The 22,709-nt window shown below is 39.9% G+C and overlaps 1 protein-coding gene across 2 annotated transcripts in view; it reads left to right on the top strand.

The window, feature by feature from the left end:
• Positions 1-22,709, top strand: part of LOC124612335 (KICSTOR complex protein kaptin-like) — a 114,727-nt gene that overhangs the window by 75,603 nt on the left and 16,415 nt on the right. For both annotated transcript variants that reach the window (XM_047140480.1, XM_047140482.1), the window contains exons 5-7: positions 3,807-4,052; positions 17,055-17,190; positions 17,288-17,443. In XM_047140480.1, the coding sequence (XP_046996436.1) occupies positions 3,807-4,052; positions 17,055-17,190; positions 17,288-17,443 (538 nt within the window). The remainder of the gene's footprint in view (positions 1-3,806; positions 4,053-17,054; positions 17,191-17,287; positions 17,444-22,709) is intronic.

Raw genomic sequence — 22,709 nt, 5'->3', positions numbered from 1 at the left:
TGCTGTCTCAGACAGAATTACAATGTCATCAGCGAACCTCAAAGTTTTTATTTCTTCTCCATAGATTTTAATACCTACTCCGAACTTTTTTTTTTGTTCCCTTTACTGCTTGCTCAATATACAGATTGAATAGTACCGGGGAGAGGCTACAACTCTATCTCACTCCCCTCCCAACCACTGCTTCCCTTTCATGTCCCTCGACTCTTATAACTGCCATCTGTTTCTGTACAAATTGTAAATAGCCTTTCGCTCCCTATATTTTACCCCTGCCACCTTCAGAATTTGAAAGAGCGTATTCCAGTCAACATTGTCAGGAGCTTTCTCTAAGTCTACAAATGCTAGAAACGTAGGTTTGCCTTTCCTTAATCTAGCTTCTAAGATAAATCGTAGGGTCAGTATTGCCTCACATGTTCCAACATTTCTATGGAATCCAAACTGATTTCCCCCGAGTTTGGCTTCTACCAGTTTTTCCATTCGTCTGTAAAGAATCCGCATTAGTATTTTGCAGCCGTGACGTATTAAACTGATAGTTCGGTAATTTTCACATTTGTCAACACCTGCTTTCTTTTGGATTTGGAACTATTATATTCTTCTTAAGTCTGAGGGTATTTTGCCTGTTTCATACATCTTGCTCACCAGATGGTAGAGTTTTGTCAGGAATGGCTCTCCCAAGGTTGTCAGTAGTTCTAATGGAATGTTGTCTACTCCCGGGGCCTTGTTTCGACTCAGGTCTTTCAGTGCTCTGTCAAACTCTTCATGCAGTATTATATCTCCCATTTCATCTTCATCTACAACCTCTTCCATTTCCATAATATTGTCCTCAAGTACATCGCCCTTGTATAGACCCTCTATATACTCCTTCCACCTTTCTGCTTTCCCTTCTTTGCTTAGAACTGGGTTTCCATCTGAGCTCTTGATATTCATACAAGTGGCTCTCTTTTCTCCAAAGGTCTCTTTAATTTTCCTGTAGGCAGTATCTATCTTACCCCTAGTGAGATAAGCCTCTACGTTCTTACATTTGTCCTCTAGCCATCCCTGCTTAGCCATTTTGCACTTTCTGACGATCTCATTTTTGAGACGTTTGTATTCCTTTTTGCCTGCTTCATTTACTGCATTTTTATGTTTTCTCCTTTCATCAGTGAAATTCAGTATTTCTTCTGTCACCCAAGGGTTTCTACTAGCCCTCATCTTTTTACCTACTTGATTCTCTGCTGCCTTCACTACTTCATCCCTCAAAGCTACCCATTCTTCTTCTGCTGTATTTCTTTCCCCAATTCCTGTCAATTGTTCCCTTATGCTCTCCGTGATACTCTATACAACCTCTGGTTTTGTCAGTTTATCCAGGTCCCATCTCCTTAAATTCCCACCTTTTTGCAGTTTCTTCAGTTTTAATCTACAGGTCATAACCAATAGATTGTGGTCAGAATCCACATCTGCACCTGGAAATGTCTTACAATTTAAAACCTGGTTCCTAAATCTCTGTCTTAAATCCCTGTCTTAGTAAGATATCTTTGTGAAATATTACGTACATATGAACTGGTCTGATAACAAGGTGTGTTGGAAGTTTTCTTCTGCAATTGGGGTAAGGATACTGACATTCAGTTGAGTGACAGCAGCAAACAAGTGTGTGATTTTTAATTATTTCAGTCACATAATACAATTATACTATAGCTGAGGTACTGCTTCGTTGTACTTACTGTTACATATTGGCAGTGCAGCCAAGTAGTTTTCACAGATTAATTATATATAAAGTGTTTTGTTTAATGTTGCTATATCTATTTTTAAATGTGAACTATAATTTATGTGTTCTACTTTTATGTTGTATTTTACTATGCAGCTGAATTAATATGCAGCAAAAAATGTTCATGTGTAACTGAACTGTGGGTATGTACGTGATGTTGACAGATGTGATTGCAGTGTATCAGATTTAATAGCTAATAGCTTGTTTAAATTTTCTTATTATTCAGTATGAGCTACGTACAACATCCAGTGAAGTTTTTAGGAATAGCGAAGGCAGTAACAGTGTGGAATGCATAGAAAGGAGTAAACTAGTATTTCAACATTAATAAGTTTGACACCAATATGGTATTGTAATGACATAGGAGAATGCCTACATTAGCCATTGTTCAGAGCTAGATATTGTTGAACCTAATGTGCCATATTTTGGAATAGATGTATGAACATATTGGTTTCTCTGTCTCGGTACCTTTCTTGATGCTTGCATTCAAGTTGTCCTTGCCTTCATTCAATCACGAAGACACAGGAACAACACTATAATTTCAAAATGATTTTGCTTGTAAAGAATATTCAGTTTATATGCTTATGAAGTGTGAGACGTCACTTGCTCATGTTGGACTCTCCATCATATAACTTATACAAACACACACAAGTATTAGTGATGTTATTGTATGACGTATGATGAGACCCATTGTGTGCTGCCATGACGTACTGTAGGAAAAAACAGCTAGAGCAGTTTTGAATATATTAGACTAATATTTCCACTTTGTCAAATACATTACCTTTGAGCGTTAACATAGACCAGCATCTCTATCCAAAAGGTTAGATGATAATGAGCTTTCTTATTCTGTGAGAAATAAGGTAATAACTTTTCCTAATGCTTTTGCATCTAGTAACATTTCCATCCAAGAACATTACTAATGAATATCCTCAGCAGTCAACTGCCAGCTTAATATCATCTTGCGTCAGTTCTTGTGCTGCTCAGTAGCATTGCTTTCGGTGCTGTTAGAGGCCAGCTGTGGCTTTCAACTTTTTTATTTTTTCCCCCTAATTCATCAGATACACTATCTATCTCATAATTAATAAATAACTTACAGTTTAATGTGTACTTCAAACCACAGTGCAGCTTAGCATTTGTTCAGATTAACAAATCTTTGTTGGAAGCAAAAGAAGTGATAAACAAGAGAAAAAAGCCTTCTTGTGGGCTCAAATCTCTTCTAATTTTACACTAATGGACTTTTCACAAAATATACATAGAACGAAGCAATACATTGGTTGACTCTTCTAGGAATGTACCTTCACACAACTTTAACAGACTGTACCGTGATGCAGCCACCTCTCTTGCAGTATCTGCCACTGGAATTGGCTGGGCATTTCCGTTACTCTTTCACACGCACTAAATGACCGTTTAGTGAAACATACTGCTCTTCTTTGGATCTTCTCCATTTCCTCTATCAGTTGTATCTGATACGGATTCCATACTGATGACTAATATTCAAATATTGGTTGAATGAGTGTGTTGTAAGTTACTGACTTTGTTGATGGATAACATTTCCTGAGGATTCTTCCAGTGAAACTCAGTCTGTTCCACTTCAAATCACTCCATATGCATACTCCTAGATATTTTATGAGAGTAACTGCTTCCAGTGATTGTTCTGCAATTTTGTTATTGTATGTTAAAGGGTTTTTCTGGATATGTATTCGCTACACATTACATTTGTTTATCTTGAGCGTCAGCTGCCATTCCTTGCTTCAGGTGTCAATCCTGTGCAGACCTTCCTGTATTTGACTACAATTTTCTAGCATTGCGACATCATATATATTTAACACTACCCTGGGACACACCCAAAGTTACTTCTGCATCTGAAGACTTCTGTCCCCTGTCATTTACATTTGTAGTTTGAAACGTACCCACTAAATTACACTCATTTTTACCATACAGTGTTAACACTAAATTCTCACTATTTCTAAGACATTCTCTGGCTATCATATGCAAATGAAGATGAAGCCATTCACTAAGAGCTTTGTTTACTGCTTGTAGTAATAATTGTTTCTGCTTGTTGTTTCAGACGATTAACAGCATATGGTTGTGAATGTGGTTACATGAAGTTATCAGTTGTTGATCCACAAAATAGAGAAGTTATAACTAGTTGGAGTGCTCGTTTTGCAGGATCAGTGTCTTCTGTCCGTATGTTTGATAGATATTCAAGTGTTCAGTGTCCATCATTTCTTGGAAAAGAGGAGGATAAGCTTGCAGAAGATTCACAAGTTAATCTGCTTGTAACTAGCACTTTGCAGCCTTCGGTTGTATATATGTAAGTATTTGCTAAATTATACATATTTCTCCTTTTCTTCTTATAAAATGTGTACATTGAAGATGTAAAGAAATGGGCTTCAGATGCAGTCCCTGTAGCATGTTAAGTGGCATTTCCAGTAGATACATGTTCTGTGTATGGTATTGTCAGTAACATTAGCAGCAGGGAAGATGTTAGAAGTGAGTGTTTACATTCTTATATCTTCTTGGGACTAACTTGTCTTTACATTTGTTCATTTGCATGTGTCTTGTAATGAGGTGTTTGTTCCAAAAGAAAGCTCCCTCCAGTGATATGATAGATTAGTATAAGGAAAGAAGTACAAATGCTGTTGTACTTACCAGTGTAATTATGATAAAAAAGTGTAATGTTATTGATTGATGTTACTGACAACACCATTGTTGATAACAAGGTAGGACAGAAGTAGATGTGAAATTGCCATGGCAGACACACAGGTCGCTGCAGAACTGTGACAGAGAGAAGAGACTGATCCAATTACTGTAATGTATAAATAACCCACGTTAAACCTATGAATAAGTAATTGGCAACAAGATGTGAACAGGACAGAAAGATGACTTTACTAAAACTTTACTCATAAAATGGCACATTATGTTAGGTATTGGACTATCTAGCCATCCTGTTTAAAGATGTTTGTGATGTTTTTAAAATTGTTGTTATTATTATTATTATTATTATTATTATTATTTATTATTATTTATTATTATTAATTCACATGTTACAGGCATCTATCAGACCAAGCAAAGCATTTATGACTACTAGTTCTTCCTGTTCTCTTTCATTAAAGCCCTCTTCCTTTCTTCGGTCAACTTTGGTCTTTGGGCTTTAGGTGCTGTTTTCTCTGACATTACTTCCCACTTGTGTCTATAGATACTTTTGTCTGTGATGTCCGCTGAATCTACTTGTGCTTTTTCCAAATCAATTTTGACTTGTGCCATTTAAGGGGTATTGGTTTGAGCCTCTGTATGTATCCGAGTATTTGCATTACACATAGTTTACCATTTTACATACTTCTGTTAGGAAATGAGCAACGACTAGTTTAGACCCATGTTTATTTTTTCATTTCTTTACTTGTTTTTCTGTCCACAAGAGCTAGAGTCACACACAGTTGACTTTGTAGCGTATTTTAACATTACCATATGTATCACTGTTGACTGAGGCAGTTTGAACCAATGACCACTAACTAACAGCAATGCAGCAGATCCATAGGCATCAGCACGAACATCTCTGGTAGCAGCCATAGGTTAAAGTTTTTTCTGCAGTTTTTTTTATTTGGAAATAAGTAGAGACTAGTGTTTGATTTCATTTTTTTACTTCTTTTTATCTTTGCAAGAGCTAGGATCATGAGTAGAGGCAGCTGGGAGCTATGGCTGTTCCAGGATCTTAATGGGGAGTAGACTACTCTCTGTGAACTGCTGGGAACTGCATTGGCATTTGGCTTTATGTGGCCACTGTGAACTGTATGGATCATGGAGAGGTAGGGTGGTCCCTTGTTGTCACAATTGTGCTGAAAACTTATCAGTAAATCATGTTGCTGATGCCATCTACAAAGAACACATGACAGTGGCTAGCAAATTGTGCCCAGACGTGGAGCTGTTTTATGGGGAAGGTAGTGTGTGGCAAGCAGTCAAAAGCCTGGACTCATACTTGTAATGAATAGGTTTGAGGCATTTTTTATACTGTTGATGAGATAGAGCCAGTGAAACTTACCTCTCATGTGTGAGCAGCATTCTCTCCTCTGTCAAGATCCAGGCAGCTACAAAAGGGAAAATGAGTGAATATTAGGGTTTAATTCCTCATTGACAATGTGGTCATTAAAAATGAAACAAAAGATAAGACAGCAGATATGAGTTGGCCAATTCGAACAGTGACTCATTGACTTTATAGTCATGGGGTGATATTTTTGTTTTGTTTTGTGAAGTGCACAATTTTACATTTCTGAACATTTAAAGCAAGTTGCCAGTCTTTGCACCACTTTGAAATCTTATCAAGATCTAAATGATTTATACAGCTTCTTTCAGATAGCACTTCATTATTGATAACTGCATCATCTGCAAGAAGCAGACTAAATATTTGACATATGATGGTCCCACTTAGTAAAACAGCATCACATGATGAGAACAAGTTACCTGTGCCCTCATTGTGTATCCCAGGAGGAGCTGTTTTCCAGGTGGAAGTTGCCATCCTGGGGGCAATCGATAGAGCAGTTGCAGTCAGCTGCAGTTCTTAACAAATGTTGTGACCAAAATTGTCTGTTGCCTGGAATCTAAAACTATTTGACTATAATAATAGTAGTAGGTGGTGACAGATTTGTCATACTGATTGTGGAAACCATGCATGTATTATTGCCAGTAAGGACAAATAGCCTTGTGAAGTAATACTGAATATTTCGTCAGACAACTGCCTGAAACAACTATTCCAACAGCTTGCATGTTGAAGAAATATTTTAGACCTCATGGACATATACAGAACTAGTCTTTTTGAGGTTGTCACCAACGATAGAGATATTAGTGATCCTGATGCTATGACAGAAATGGTGATCACCAAAGGCTAAAAGATAATAAAGACAGCTAGGGAAGTATTCGTGTGTGGTTGAACCGAAGGGTAATTGCTAACAATCTACTTAAAAGTTGAAATTAGAGCATTTAGTTCAAATCCACCAAACACAGAACAGCTATGGTTCCAACTCAAACACATCAACAACCATTATCTAGATAAAGCTGCAGAGAACCACCTAGATTTGATGATACCATTTGGAGACAGCTGCAGTCTCATAACAAAAGAAATGCAACAAAACTAAAGAAAATGTAATGGCAATTTGTGCATGCCTGAGGAGGACTGTCATGAAGTCTACAATGATTTCCATAGTCAGACACTGGCCAAAAATCTATCAGAAAACCCAAGAAAGTTCTGACCATATTTAAAGTGAATGAAGTTATTGGAGCCTTCCATCTGATCTCTCCTGCATAAGTCTGATGTTGAAACTAGAGGCAGCCGGTTCTCACACGAGGAGACTATTGTATTTATGTTTTCTTGCCGTACACACACTAACTAATGAGAGATTTTGAAATATGCTTCCTTAATGTTGAAAAACAATTGTGCTTACATAAAGCAAACAAGAGACTAAACCATAATGAAATTCCTTATAAATTTTAGGTTGGACATGCTGTGACATCTTCCCTCTTATTTAAATGAGTGGCTGTTTTGTAGTGATCAGTCTCACGTAACTGGAAGAAAGTGGAAGTCACTTCAATTTACAGAAGTCGTAAAAGAGTCACAGACCAATATTGATAATGGCCATCAGTTGCAGAATCCTAGAACATATTTTAAGGTCAAACATTATGACAGTGATAAAATCACTCCTATGAAACATAGCTTGCTTTTTTCACACACCAGTCTTTGTGAATGAAGAAGCAGGTGAAGAGGTAGACCCATTCTTCTTAGTTTGCCGGAAGTCATTTGACACTACGATATCATCACCTAGTAATCAAGATACAATTTGTATATTCTCACAGATATATGACTAATTCAAATATTTTTTTGCTGATAGAACTATTTCATTATACTACATGTAAATGTTGAACAGACACAAAACTAAGAGTTAACGTGCCTCAGGGATGTGTAATAAGCCTGCTAATAAACTGATGGAAAAAAAAATCTCAACACCAACAGGGAGCTGTGCGACATAAAGAAAAGTTGGTAGGTATGTTCCAACATCTGAAACATGATGTTTATGCAAATTTGCACCAGTTGCATAAGAGTGGCACTAGTAGCGCCACTATGAGGATACAGATCAGGTTTATCTTAAATACCTGTTGTAACAGTCGTGAGCATTAGTTACCTGTGAGATTGGATTGGACGTGGTGATATGATGTTAGTCATGAATGGCTTTAGGGCGACGGAGACACCATTATCAACACCTCACTTGAGTTTGGACAAGTTCATGTAATAGCGCTGTGAGAAGCTGGATGCTTCTCCTGTGATACTGCAGAGATATGTGGCAAGAATGTAGCCACTGTACGTGATTGCTGGCAGTGATGGTCACAAGACTGTGCAGTCACAAGAAGGCCAGGTTCTGGACAGCCATGTGGCACAACCAGGGCGGCAGACTATCATGTTCAGTATATGGCTTGGCTCATTGTGCTGCATGTGCAGTAGCAGTTTGAGGAGCAGTTGGCACAAGAGTGACACAGCAAACTGATACAAATTGATTATTTCATGGACAACTGCAAGCCAGACACCCTGTAGCATGCATTCCACTGACCCTAAATCATGCCGATTTGCAGCTTCTGTGGGGCCAAGTGAGAACTCATTGGAAGGCAGGGCAGTGGTCTGTTGTATTTTCTGATGAAAGGTGGATCTGCTAGTGATGGCCATATAATATTTAGGGGCAGGACAGTTGAGGGCCTGCAACCAGCCTGTCTGCTTGCTAGACACTCTGGAGCTAGACCTGGAGTTATGGTCTCTTGTGCAGTTATCCCACGCACTCGACTGCAAACTTGTATACCAATCTGGTGATTCAACCTGTTGTGCTGCCATTCATGACCAGCATTCCAAGGGGTGTTTTCCAACAGGATAACTTTCACCCACATACTCTTATTATAACCCAACATGTTCTACAGAGTGTCAACATGTTGCCTTGTACCACTCAGTCACCAGATCTGTCTCCAGTCGAGTACATATTGGACATCATTGGATGACAATTCCAGTGTTGTCCACAACCAGCATTAACCGTCCTTGTATTGACTACGGAAGTGCAACAGATACAGAACGCCATCCTACGAACTTGTACAACACCATTCGTACATATTTGCATGCTTGCATTCAACATTCTGTGGGTTAAACCTGTTATTAATGTACCAGAATTTCACAGTTGCAATGGCTTATCTCGCCCTTACGTTAACTTATGGTCTTGCAATGTTTATCACTTAAATATGTTACCTAGATGAATGTATTCCCAAAATTTCTTCACTCTGCATTAATTATTTTTTTGTGTCTTGATTTCCAAAAAGCAATTGATTCAGTACCACGTCTACACTTATTGTAAAAAGTACTGTCACATGGGGTATCAAGTGAAATTTGTGACTGAATTGAGAACTTTTTGGTAGGGAGGATGCAGCATGTTATCTTGGATGGAGAGTCATTGTCAGATGTAGAAGTAACGTTGAGTGTACACCAGGGAAGTGTGTTGAGCCCCTTATTGTTCAAGTTGTATATTAATGACCTTGCAGACAATATTAATAGTAATATCAGGCTTCTTGCATATGATACAGTTATCAATAATGAAGTGCTATCTGAAAGAAGCTGTATAAATCATTTAGATCTTGATAAGATTTCAAAGTGGTGCAAAGACTGGCAACTTGCTTTAAATGTTCAGAAATGTAAAATTGTGCACTTCACAAAACAAAACAAAAATATCATCCCACGACTATAAAGTCAATGAGTCACTGCTCGAATTGGCCAACTCATATCTGGTGTAACACTTTGTAGGGATATAAAATGGAATGATCACTGAGGCTGAGTCGTGAGAAAAGCAGGAGGTAGACCTTGGTTTATTGATATAATCAATCAGTGTACTAAGGAGATTGCTTACAAATCACTTGTGTGACCCATTCCAGAATATTACTCAAGTGTGTGGGATCCATACCAAATAGGATATTGAATGTATACAAAGAAGGACAGCATGGATGGTCACAGGTTTGTTTAATCTGATACTGAAGGAACTGAACTGGAAGAGACTTGAATATAGATGTGAACTATCCCAAGAAAGTTCATTTATAAAGTTTCAAGAACCGGCTTTAAATGATGTCTCTAGGAATATACTACAATCCCCTACACATCGCTTACAAAAGGGGTCTTGAGGATAAGATTAGAATAATTGCTGTGTGCACAGATGCATTCAATCATTCTTTCCATGCTCAATAAATGAATAGAACTGGAAGAAACCCTAATAACTGATACAGTAAGATGTACCCTCTACCGGGCACCTCATGCTGATTTGCAGAGTATAGATGTAGGTGTTGGTGCAGCTGTAGGTGTAAGTAACACACCAAAAGAGAATATCACTCGTATAAATTTATTTTCCTTATTGTTGAACAAATATGTACTGTTGTGTTGAAGTGGAAGAACTTTATATAGATAACTTAGCAATTCAACTTTGCTTAAACACATTGCTTGAGCCATACACACTAAATCCAATGTATTATAAATGTCCTATTTGAAATAAACAAGCTGTAGCAAAGCAGCCCACAAATCACAAACGTATGGCCTTAAGAATTGTTGTAGTGTTCTGACTGGGTTAGATGACTTGATTAATGATGATTTGATATGGTTTTTCTTAACATCTTAATTTCTTCGACCATTGCCTATGTTGTGGTGATAAAAGAATTAGTCACTTCATTGTTAGCTTCTGGCTGGAAGGAAATGCAACATGGCAAGTTCTACTTTTATTGAATAATTATGCAGATACTTTTTATACAGGGTGTATCAAAAAGAATCATTCGATTTGGCATGTCTATATTTCTGAAACTAATAAACATATGCAATGAATTTTGTTTTTTGATGAACAAGAAACTAAAAAAAAATTTTTTTTCATACCATTTCTTAGGGGTTCATTATGCCCCCCCTTTACATCCACAGTATATGTTAATGCAGTATTCAAATTGTTCCCATAGAGGATTTTGGGTCACAGCTTCCACAGCTGCTGTTATGCGATGTCTCAGTTCATTCATTGTTGTTGGTAAAAGAGGTGCATAAACATAGTCTTTTATAAGCCCCAACAACAAATCATCACATACAGTCAGATCCAGTGACCATGGAGGCCAGTGATGTAAGACTGAATTGTTTGGTCCAGTGCGACCGATCCATCATTCAGTATTCCTTGATTAAAAATTCTTGCACTTCCAGATGCCAGTGTGGTGGTGCTCCATCCTGTTGGTAAATGAAGTTGTTTGAATCAGTCTCCAACACTGGCAAAAGAAAGTTCTCAAGCATATTGAGATATGTGCTTCCTGTAAGAGTGTTTTCGGCAAAGAAAAATGGACCATACACCTTTTCCCTTGAATCTGTGAAAAACTGATTACATTTTTGAGAGTCCCTCTCATATTGTACAACTTCATATGATTGTTCCGTACCCCATATTCTTGCATTATGATAGTTCACCTTTCCATTTAAATGGAATGTTGTCTCGTCACAAAACACTAAGCGTGGAATAAAACTATCATCCTCCATCTTGCCAAGAACAAAATTACAGAATTCAACATGTTCTTGTTTGTCACCTTCACGTAGAGCTTGCAGTAGCTGAATTTCATATGGTTTCATGTGTAAACATCGATGCAACACACACCAAACGCACATTGGGGCATGTTGAGCTGTCAAGTTGCACAGCGAATGGATTTCTGTGGATTCCTTGTGAAACTATGGTAAATGAGTTCCATGTCTGAGTCAGGCACTCGGGGATTACCGGTGATGTGCCTTTACACAAACAACCTGTTTCTCGGAACTGTTCATGCGGTCATCTAATGCTCTTTACTGTTGGAGGATCCATGCCATACCTAGTACAAGCAGTTATTACTGACCCCCACTGTGCAAAAGGTAGAACACAAAACGCTTTTTGTTGTCCCGACACCATTTTTACTAGAACTGAAGTGGGTGCACACTGTGGCTATCTTGTGGGAACCAGTACGTCTTTCACGCACATATCTCAAATAACATAATGGTTATGGTTTTTTTTTTAATTGGATGATTCTTTTTGATACACCCTGTCCTCTGCATATTGTCCGCAGATATGTACATTATCCTTTAGATAACTTAAAGTCAGAAAGCTCAATGTGAAAACCATACATATAAGTTTACACAAGGCTCAATGGAATCAGAATGACATTTCAGTGACATTTCATTAACAGTTCATTTGCCTGAGTTCAATCACAAAAAAATAGTTCAAATGGCTCTGAGCACTGTGGGACTTAACTTCGGAGGTCATCAGTCCCCTAGAACTTAGAACTACTTAAACCTAACTAACCTAAGGACATCACACACATCCATGCCCGACACAGGATTCGAACCTGCGACCGTAGCGGTCGCGCGGTTCCAGACTGAAGCACCTAGAACCGCTCGGCAACACCGGCCGGCAGTTCAATCACAACCATTGACTGGATTATATATTTTCTCCAAGGATGTCGTGCTTCTCCAGTGTAGGCCAGCACTGCTTGGAGCTCGTATATTCGCATCCTTGCACGTACTTCCTCTTATAGAGTTACTGTGACACCATCCTGTCTTAGAGACCAGCACTGTCCTTGGCATAGTTCTCCACATGCGAATAAAATAACAAACCCTTAGAATAGTTGTGCTCTCCTCTATGACAGCATTCATTTGTGAGTATCATTTGTTGATGAGAATATGTAGGTATGTACATCACTCATCTAAAGTGGAATGTAACACCATGTACCCCACACTTAAATGAGTGATCTCATGATAAATACAGATACTTTGCTTAATTCATATGCCAAACATCTGCCAGTTAGCAATGATCTTTATAATATCAATAAATTCCTAGTAAAGCTGTCTACTTACTACTGCTTTACAAATTAATAACATTTATTATGTGAGTATAGCAATATGCTTTTCATTGTTCACTAATGGATGTTTTATCATGATTAACAATACAGTAATTATCATGTGCCATTTGAAATTGAAGGAATGTGCCTTTATCTTTGCACATAATGTGGTAAATATTCAAACCTTAGTGCTGCATCTACCCTAGCATATTTATTTTAATATGCCTGTACTTTTTCACCCAATACTGCCTTACCTTCGCAATATTTTCCACCTAATGACACTGCGGTAAAGTTGTAATAATGTCCTTTCAATGCATAATTACAAGAAAAAATGTTTAAAACATGCAGTTTTTGCAAGAACTCAAGAGATTCTGGCAGCCTTATTCTTACATTATAGTTTTGCTGCTGTGTCACAGTAACAGTATACATGAACTCACATTCTGAGTACTTATAACTCTTAAATTTTTGTTTAGCTTGTACATCATAATTATTGTGTCTCTCAAAACTCCATTATTGCAACCATACAAACTCAGGAACGTTTTACATCTTCAATTGTTTCCTGTTTAATTACATGCCTCAAGCTTCCACGACTCAGGCAAGTTTCTGTCTGTATAAAATTAGAGTAGGTCTCAAAATATTAACTAATTCATCTCTGTAAAAATTATCATTTGCACCTCTTTTCTCCCTTCTTGTGTCCCTGTATATATTATTCGTCCCTTTCCTCAGCACTGGTGTAGTTGTTCCTTCCTTAGTACACCACCCTGTTTCCTATCATAGTACATCTTCGAGGGCACAGCATCCATTTTAAAATTCATACCTCCTTCTTCTTATATACCTAATGCATTGACACATCCAAACTCCTACTTTTCAAATAAGCACAACTGGTTGTGTATAGTTTTACTTCATATCCATCTTCTCAGTTCCCATCTAGACCACTTTAGCCAGCAATCCTTGTTACATGTGTGTTAACAATGGAAATTCCTGATGGAATAATGTGAAAAAAACCTCCAGCTGGCTGGTGTGTGGCGCATAGAAACACACAACAGCAAGCAAACTATTTATACTAGCTTCGAGCTTTTGCTTTTCCTCTATTGGAGGCGCGCGCACACACACACACACACACACACACACACACACAGTACTTCCGCTAGGGAAACAGCAACACCTCAAAGTAGTATGAATAGTTTCCTGTTGTGTGTTTCTAAATGCCACCCATCAGTCACCTATAGGCGAGTGGTGCCTCTATCTTTGTACGTAAGTCAATGTTAATTACATTACATTACCACTTGTTCCATAGATCATGAATATAACATTTCGTAATGATGTGGAATGTATCAGTTTAACTGTACCTAACTTCAGTGATTTCATTTTTATATATCACATGGGCATACAGTTGTAAGACTTGAATAAGACTTCCCCAATACACAACAGTCACAAACATTTTCTTAGAAAGATTCTACTAAAAACCAAATCAGTCTTCACTTAACACACAAACACATATAACAAATGTTTTAAAAACAAGTTTTGGCTTAAATACAATGCACCATACTCTGTCATGCAGCATGTAGTGTCATAAGGTAGACTGCACTTTGCCAGCACAACTTCATGACATCATCGTGTTGTAGAGCATCTGATGCTTGCCCGGCCAATTGCTGTGAAATTAGTGATTGTACATCGAAAATAGTTGCCACCTCTAAAAGCTGCCACCAACCATTCTTCCAACTCGCTGTTTCGTAATCTTCCATATTATATATAATATCATCAGTTTTAACAGTATTTCCTCAGTAACATACTCATTCCACAATCTGTGCAAGCCTTGAACTTGGAATACTGCAGCAAACTGCATGAAAGATTTTATGATGGCAGTTTAATTTCAAACTGTACCGTCTGCAGCTAATGCAACAATTAAAACTGAAAGATTATAGCTACTGCCTTCAATTTTTCACCACCAATCCAGGAAGCACTTGAGGATGAACTTTTAACCTCCAAAGTGATACTCAGCAACAAAAAAAAACTTCCATTTATCTGGAAAGGTTAATTAGTGCAATTTAAGAGTGTGGTCCATTGAAAATCCTCATGAAATTATGGTACAGGAACAAGATTTACTGAAGGATAATGTTTTCTGGGCCATCTCACAGATGAAGTCATAAGGGCCATTTTCCTTTTTTTGAGAAGACAGTGACAGTTACCTCTTACTTTGATTTGCTGCAGTTGTGGTTGTTTCCACAATGACTGCTGATTCCGAGGATTTCATCTTCCAACAAGATGGGGCACATACTCATTGGAGCATTGATGTCTGTCACTACTTAAACAACAAACTTCCACATTGCTTGATTGGGTGTAGTGGTGAAGATGATGTGGCTCTTTTCCGTTGGACCTCCAGGTCACCTGACCACAAAGCCTTGTTTGAATTTTTCCTTTGGGAGTTGGTTGGTTGGTTTGGGGAAGGAGACCAGACAGCGTGGTCATCGGTCTCATCGGGTTAGGGAAGGAAGTCGGCCGTGCCCTTTCAGAGGAACCATCCCGGCATTTGCCTGGAGTGATTTAGGGAAATCACGGAAAACCTAAATCAGGATGGCCGGACGCGGGATTGAACCGTCGTCCTCCCGAATGCGAGTCCAGTGTCTAACCACCTTTGGGAGTACATTAAGGATTGTGTTTACAGTCCCCTCTCTGCCAAGAAAACTGGAACAGCTCAGACAATGCATCAGTGCTATGGTGATGACCACAGACAGGATTTTGCTATATAAAATGTGGAATGAATTTGGCTACAACTTGGGTGTTTGTCGTATGACCAGTGGGACACTCATAGAACATTTGTGGAGAGCAAAATGCAAACTTCATGAGTTTACAGCTTTGTTCATGCATTAATCATATTTGTACATGTAACACTTTGAAAAATATAGAGGTCTGAAAATGAATGAATCACTTATAGGAGCCCTGTATTAACTCCTTGCAGGTTCAGTGTCAGCTTCAATGTTCTTTGGCACAGTCACTGCTGACATAGTGTTCCTGTTGCTTAAAACATAAATTTATCAATAAAGACTTGGTATGGATTTTCTTAACCTCTTACTTGTTCAATAATTGCTTCGGTTGCAGCGATACAAGACTTTGTCTCCTCCTCATCAGCTTTTTGCTAGAAGGAAATATAGTACAGCAACTGAGTATAGTGTACTGTGTACTGAACAGTGTTACGTCAGTACATACTTAATTATAACTGTTATGAGTAGTATGTTTTAGGTTGATTAGTACGTCTAAGCTCATGTGGCAAGAGCTTGCCATTAATGCTTATTTTCCCCTGGGCAGCAGGTCAGATGTTAAAGTGTGGACGCATAGATCCAAAATGGTTAGTCTGTACTGACAGACCACTTAGTGGTGCAATTACAACTGTGCAGAAGATATCAGGTAGTAAATTATGCAGCATGTTTGCAGAAAGACTGTTAGACACAGAGAGAAAACGACAAACACACTGAAATGGGTGCTTATTAATGTAACAGTGATCACAATATCTGCGCTTATACTGTTAACACCCTGTATAACCCAAATATTGTCCAAAAAACATATACAACAGTACTTCACACTTCTCCAGTGTAGGTCAGTGATGTTCAGAGCTTATATATTCACCTCTGCACCCATATGTACTTTCTCTCACAAAGTTATTGTGATCATTGCCTCATCTTGAAGAGATGCCACACATCATCCATTGGCATATTTCTCCATATCCAAATAAAATAACAGATCCACACAATAGTTGTGCTTTCCTCTCTGATAACTTGTTTTAGGGTTTTCATTTGTCGGTAAGAATATGTAGGGATGCACATCACATTGTTGTATTTCTTTTTTCAGGTACTTTCATTGTGTGGAATCTACTCATCTTTTATAGTGAAGAAAAAGATACAAGAGTTTAAAATTCCAATTGAGTTTCTTACTATGAACTCAAAAGCACATTCAGAGCCTAGCAATTGCCTTCTTCTCCTGTGTCCTTTGTACTTACATCACATAAAGTCAGCTACTACACTTTTTATGCTGGCAGCACTATCAACTTTTATAGGAATAAGTGCAAAACCATACTTTGCAATTATGCTTTTGTCAAGCCCATCACACAAGACAAAGAAGTATGCAACATAGAAAATCTTATTTATTAAAGAGACAGATCATATCATCCAACAAGACCGAAAGTAGTTTTTGGTAATTCTTGAAAATTACAACAGCATTCTTGAAATTTTAAAAAATATGTCAAGAAGTGTAGTTCCAAATTAATTAAAAAGTGAGAACTTCTAAGGACAACAAATTCAAGTACAGTTGTAAAGATTTGTCATTTAAATAAGTGAAAACCATATGCTCCTATGTATGTTGGATTGTCTGTCTTTTCCACATGATTTTTTTTATATTTTTGTGATTAAGAGTTAATATCCAGTTCGTTTGCTAACAGGAATGTAGCTCAGAATGGTTTGAACTGTAGCCATTCACTACCATCAAGTGAAGAGTTTGATGCTGTCCTCTGTTCATGCATTGCTGACATTGACATGGATGGAGAGCAGGAAATATTACTTGGGACATACGGACAGGTAAGCAAAGCTTTATTGCACTATAGAAAATTGTGGAATAAATAATGAATAAAAATTAGTTTTATTTTTATTTTTTATTTTTTTTTTTTTTTTTCAGGAAATGCTTATGTACAAGTACAAATCTGATTCTTGGGTATTATCTGGCAAACGCACATTTGCAAATCCTATTCATTCAGTGCTGTATGTTGATGTGACAGGTGATGGTGTTAAAGAATTAGTTGTTCTCTCTCTGAGGGGTGTACACATATTACAGGTAAGAATAAACAGTGATTTAATGATAATGTGGAACAATTATTCATTTCCACAGTATTCAGAAAATAATATAGCTCTCCTGAATCCTGGACAAAACCAAGGAAATCATATTTTCATTATTAATACTGTGTTCATGCTCTCTGCCATCTAGGTCAAGTAAACTGAGACCTTTTGTATATTATTTGTAGCACTAATATTGTAACTGCAGTAACTATTGCATTTACACTGTAGTATTATAGACTGGCATTGTACATCAGACTGGTGCTTGAATACAGGTCTGCTTCACAATTCATAAGCAATGATTCCACCTCTGAGCCATCAAAGTGGGCCATGATGTTGCCCACCTCAAGGCTTTAATATGCCTTTAGCTCTCTTTAGACATGCCCTTCTTAGTATTCCACGACAGGAAGTAGTTTCAGGATACATTTCCCAGCTGTGTGAACCTTATTGCGGGTCTAATTCTTTGATAGCGACTAACAAATTCTCCCATATTTATCCAAATGGGGCGCTATTCTTGTAAGTTTAGCAGAAGGAGTTATTATTGCGGTGCTGCCATCCCCTACATAACTCCAGTTTGTGTGAGGTGGGTTGTAAAACAAATTAAGAGAACAGTCCACTAACTGAAACATGCACAGATCGTTGTTTGAGATCTGATACATCACACAGTTTGATTATATTAATTTTCCAGCCTGCAACAGCACTAGAAATTTATAAATTTTGAGTATCATAAATATTTCATGTACAGGTAATACACATAAGTACTGGATATATCAGAAAGAATCCCCCCAGGGGGCTCAAAGTTCTTTCGTGAGGTCGTGCATGGCAGACATGGGGCCATGAGCTATTGTACAGCCCATTCTTCCTTCTGTGGCTGCATTTCCTTTACTCTGTCCCTCTCTCCCTATCCTTGCTCCTTCCCCACTGCCCCCTCTTTCCCCTCTCTCCATGTTCTGATTTATGCCAACCTGGCTAACCACCAGGTTCCCTGTATTGTTTGCAATTTTGTTTCATTCTGCCTGTTCTCGTTCATCCTATTTGGCATTTAGGTCTCCGCTTGAGGTTTGACTCAACTTATAAATGTTCTGTTTTTAGTGTGAGCCATTTGGGGAAGAACTTCCTCCCTTGCTTCTATGCCGTGAATTTCTCTCCCCCCTTTCCTTTCCCTCTTCCTTTCCTGCCATAGCCACCCTCCATCCTGCTAGGTCACCAATATGTGTAGCCAGTATGTGTGATGGGGCTGTTATGTACCCATCTGACTGAGTCCCCTGACAACACAGGGATCACATACTGATACCTGATCTGTTCCCTTCCCATGTATGCCAAGGAGTGGTTGCTTTTCTTCATGGAGCATCAGAACTCCCAGCAATGCTGCCATGCCAGGCAACCCTTGCTGTGGCTGGGTGGTACTCAGGGGGAGAGTTCCTGATCAAAGAGGTTGGTATCAGTTCCTGATCAAAGAGGTTGGTATCAGGACGTATGCTTGGCGTGTGAAGTGTCTCAAGCTGCAAAAATCTGGCTGTTCTCAAATGGTTGTCTCTTCAAATGATGAAGGATCATTGAATACTACTTCATATGACCCAGCAGCCTTCCCTTCCCTAGCTACACCATGGGAGGAGGGCCAGGCTTCCCATCTTGGCATGAAAAACTTTCCCCACTATCTCATCTGTACTAGGATGGACTGGGACACATTCACCAGCACAAAGCCATTGTTTTTGTGGAGAATATTGAGGACAGTAAGATGTGGTCGGGCTCCCTGTTGATCAAAGCTGCTTCTGCTGCCCAGTCTGTAGCTCTTTGTGCTTGTGATCATCTTGGCAATGTCCCAGTGTCTATTACTCCTCAGTAGTCTCTCAATATGGTGCAGGGAGTGATTTTTGATAGGGACTTCATCCTGCAAACTGATGAGGAACTCTGGACTAGTCTGGAGTGACGCAGCGTTCATTTTGTTTGGTGTGTTTAAAGGGCCGTAAAGACAACCACACCAATACAGGTGCCTTCATTCTGGCTTTCGAGGGGGATACCCTCCCAGAAAAGGTCAAGGCTATGTGCTTAAGATGTGACATGAATCCGTATGTCCCTCCACCCATCGTGTGCTTTTGGTGCTAGCATCTTCCCACTATACAGCAGACACTTCGTGTGGTGACTGTGGACACCCACTCCATGAAGGAACCCACTGTCTTCCGCAACCTGTGTTCGTCAATTGTCATGACTGCCACTCTCTTTGCTCGCCAGATTGCCCATCTTACAAATGAGAATAGAAAACCCAAGAGTATAAGTCCCTGGATCACCTGAGCCTCACCAGAAATATGAGAGACTCCATCTGGTGGCACTAACTTCAACTTTTGCCTCTCCCTCCTATCTCTTCCTTACCCCAGCCCCGTCCCCCTCCCGGAAACCTACTACCACAGCTCGGCCACGAGATGCGCCATCTGTGTACCCCAAGGTCGCCTGCTCTCTTTTGGTTCCAGTTCTTGCACAAACCAGGACAACCCCCCCGCCACCTCCCCGGAGGTGCCATCTGCCCCCTGAGGACCACTGACTGAGTGACATGACCTCCCCTCAGCTTCTTTATGTCCAACCTGGACTCTCACCACACAATAATCCAGTGGAATTGCAACAGATATTATCGTCACATATCAGAAATACAATGTCTTGTTTCCTCCTATTCTGCATTCTGTCTTCTCTTCAAGAAACTCATTTCTGTGATGACCACTATCCAATGTTTCATGGTTATCGGGCATTCTGTCATACTGGCCCTGGTATAGCATCTGGAGGGGTCTGCACTTTGGTTCACTCCAATGTCATTAGTGACTGGATCCCCGTTCATACCAGCCTGGAAGCAATAGTGGTTAGAATGCAAATGACTCCAACAATCTCCATTTGCAATGTCTACCTCCCTCCAGGTAGGCCATTTTATTATGTTGAACTGCCTACCTCACCACAGCAACTCTCGCCCCCGTTTATCCTCCTCGGGGACTTCAATGCACACCACCCCCTGTGGGGTAGTGCCGCTTCAACAGGTAGGGATCTCCTAATTGACCAACTTATGACAGACTTTGATTTGTGTCTCCTTAGTGACGTTTTCCCTACTTAATTCAGTGCCACTGATGGCCCTTTACTGCTACCGATCTCGCGATCTCCTCCCATGCTCTTGTGGCTTCCCTACATTGGTCTCCCCATGATGATCTTTGTGACAGTGATCGCTTTCCAGTGATTCTGTCATGCTCCTGCCACTGCCAGGTAGGCAGGCTCTCACTTTGGGCTTCCACAGGGCCAATTGGCCTTCATATACATTTGCTGTGCACTTTGACAGCTCTCTCTTAAACTGCAATGATGTGGTCATACAGAGCATTTCTGCCACTATTCTTCATGCTACTGGCACTGCTGACCCCCTATCCACAGGTCCCTTCGTCATCGACTGGTACTGTGGTGGAACAAGGACATAGCAGTCACTGTCCAGGACTGCCGACAGGCACTGCAGCAATTTAAACAACACCCTTCAGAGACCAACCTCCTTGCTTGTAAGCGTCTCTGTGCTAAGCCTCATTACCTTTTCAAGCAGAGTAAAAAGGAATATTGGGAGCGCTAGGTTTCCTCCCTGAGGACGTATGCCTCTTCATTGCAGATCTGGTCCAAGCTCCATAGCCTTCTGTGCCGCCAGCAGCATTCAACTGTCCAGGGTCTTATCCTTTAAGCTTCTCAGTACTGATTCATTGGTTCTTGTAGAACAATTCACGACACACTTTGTGATGACGTTGGCATCCTCTTCCTATCCTGCTATTTTTCTCCAGCAGAAATGTCGAGTTGAACAGACCGCACTCTGTTTCAACCTCACTAACCTGGACGTTATAATGAACCCTGCTCTGAATGGGAATGGTTGCAGGCTCTTACCTCTTCACATGACACGACCCCACACCTGGATTCCAGCCACAACCATGTGGTCTAACACTTGGACGTTAACAAGAGGCAACATCTACTCAGGGTCTTCAACTGCATTTGGCTCCCAGGTGCTTACCCGTCGCAATGGTGAGACAGTATAGTTATACCCGTCCTTAAGCTCAGGAAGAACCCAACATCTCTCAACAGCTACCACCCAAGTAGCCTAACGAATGTACTTTGTAAACTGCTGGAGAGGTTAGCTTCCGATTATGTTGGGTATTCGAATCTCAGGGCCTTTTATCCCTGCATCAGTGTGGCTTCCAGGAAGGATGATCTCCAACTGACCATTTACTCTAATTGGAAACAGCAGTCCGACAGGCTTTCACTAACTGCCGGCACCTTGTCGCAGCCTTCTGTGACCTACATAAGGCATACGACACACGTTGGCACCATCACATTTTAGTTACTCGCCATGACTGGGGCTTTTGCTGCCCCTTTCTGATTTTTATGTGCTAGTTTTTATCCCACCAGCTCTTCTGTGTTAGAGTTGGCACTTCACTCAGCACCCCTCGGATTCAGGAGAATGGTATCCCACAGGGCTCTGTGTTTAGTGGGGACTGATGACCTCCAATGTTAAGTCCCATAGTGCTCAGAGCCATTTGTCTGTGTTTAGTGTCACTCTCTTCCTCATAGCCATCAATGCATTTGTAACCTCTGTTGGGCCTCTGGTTACCACAGAATTGTATGTCAACAATTTTTGCATCTAGTGCAGCTCCCATTTGGTAGCATCTGCTGATCACAGGCTCCAAGGCGCCATCCGATGGGCCTGTATGTGAGACGTGTCCCATGGCTTCCAGTTTGCTCCCTCCAAAATGCGGGTTATGCATTTTTGTCATCGACCCACAGTACACCCCGATTCAGAACTTTATTTAGGTGACCATCTTCTAGATGTTGTAGCACAGTCCCATTTCTTGGGCCTTATTTTTTTATAAAAAGCTGACATGGCTGCCTCCTATTTGCCACCTGAAGACTACATGCATGTGGAACCTTAATGCTCTCTGTATCCTGCCCCACACATCTTGGGGTGCAGGCTATGCTACTCTTCTCCATCTTTACCATGCTCTGGTCTTGTCCAGACTAGATTATGGTAGTCAGGTTTGTGGCTCATTGGCTCCTTTCACTCTGAAAATACTTGACCCTGTTCACCACTGTGGGATGCAGCTAGCTATTGGTGCCTTTTGCACTCGTCCCATTGACAGTCTCCTTGCAGAAGCAACTATTCCCCTCTATAAATACTATGGAGCCAACGCCTAGTTTCTTATGCAATCACCATTTGCCGATTCCCTGACCATCCCATGTACCCTGTCCTCTTTGCAAACGAGGGATGT

The sequence above is a fragment of the Schistocerca americana genome, chromosome 4 (assembly GCF_021461395.2).
Source record: "Schistocerca americana isolate TAMUIC-IGC-003095 chromosome 4, iqSchAmer2.1, whole genome shotgun sequence".
Classification (NCBI taxonomy): domain Eukaryota; kingdom Metazoa; phylum Arthropoda; class Insecta; order Orthoptera; family Acrididae; genus Schistocerca; species Schistocerca americana.
This window is presented reverse-complemented; position numbering and strand designations above follow the sequence as displayed.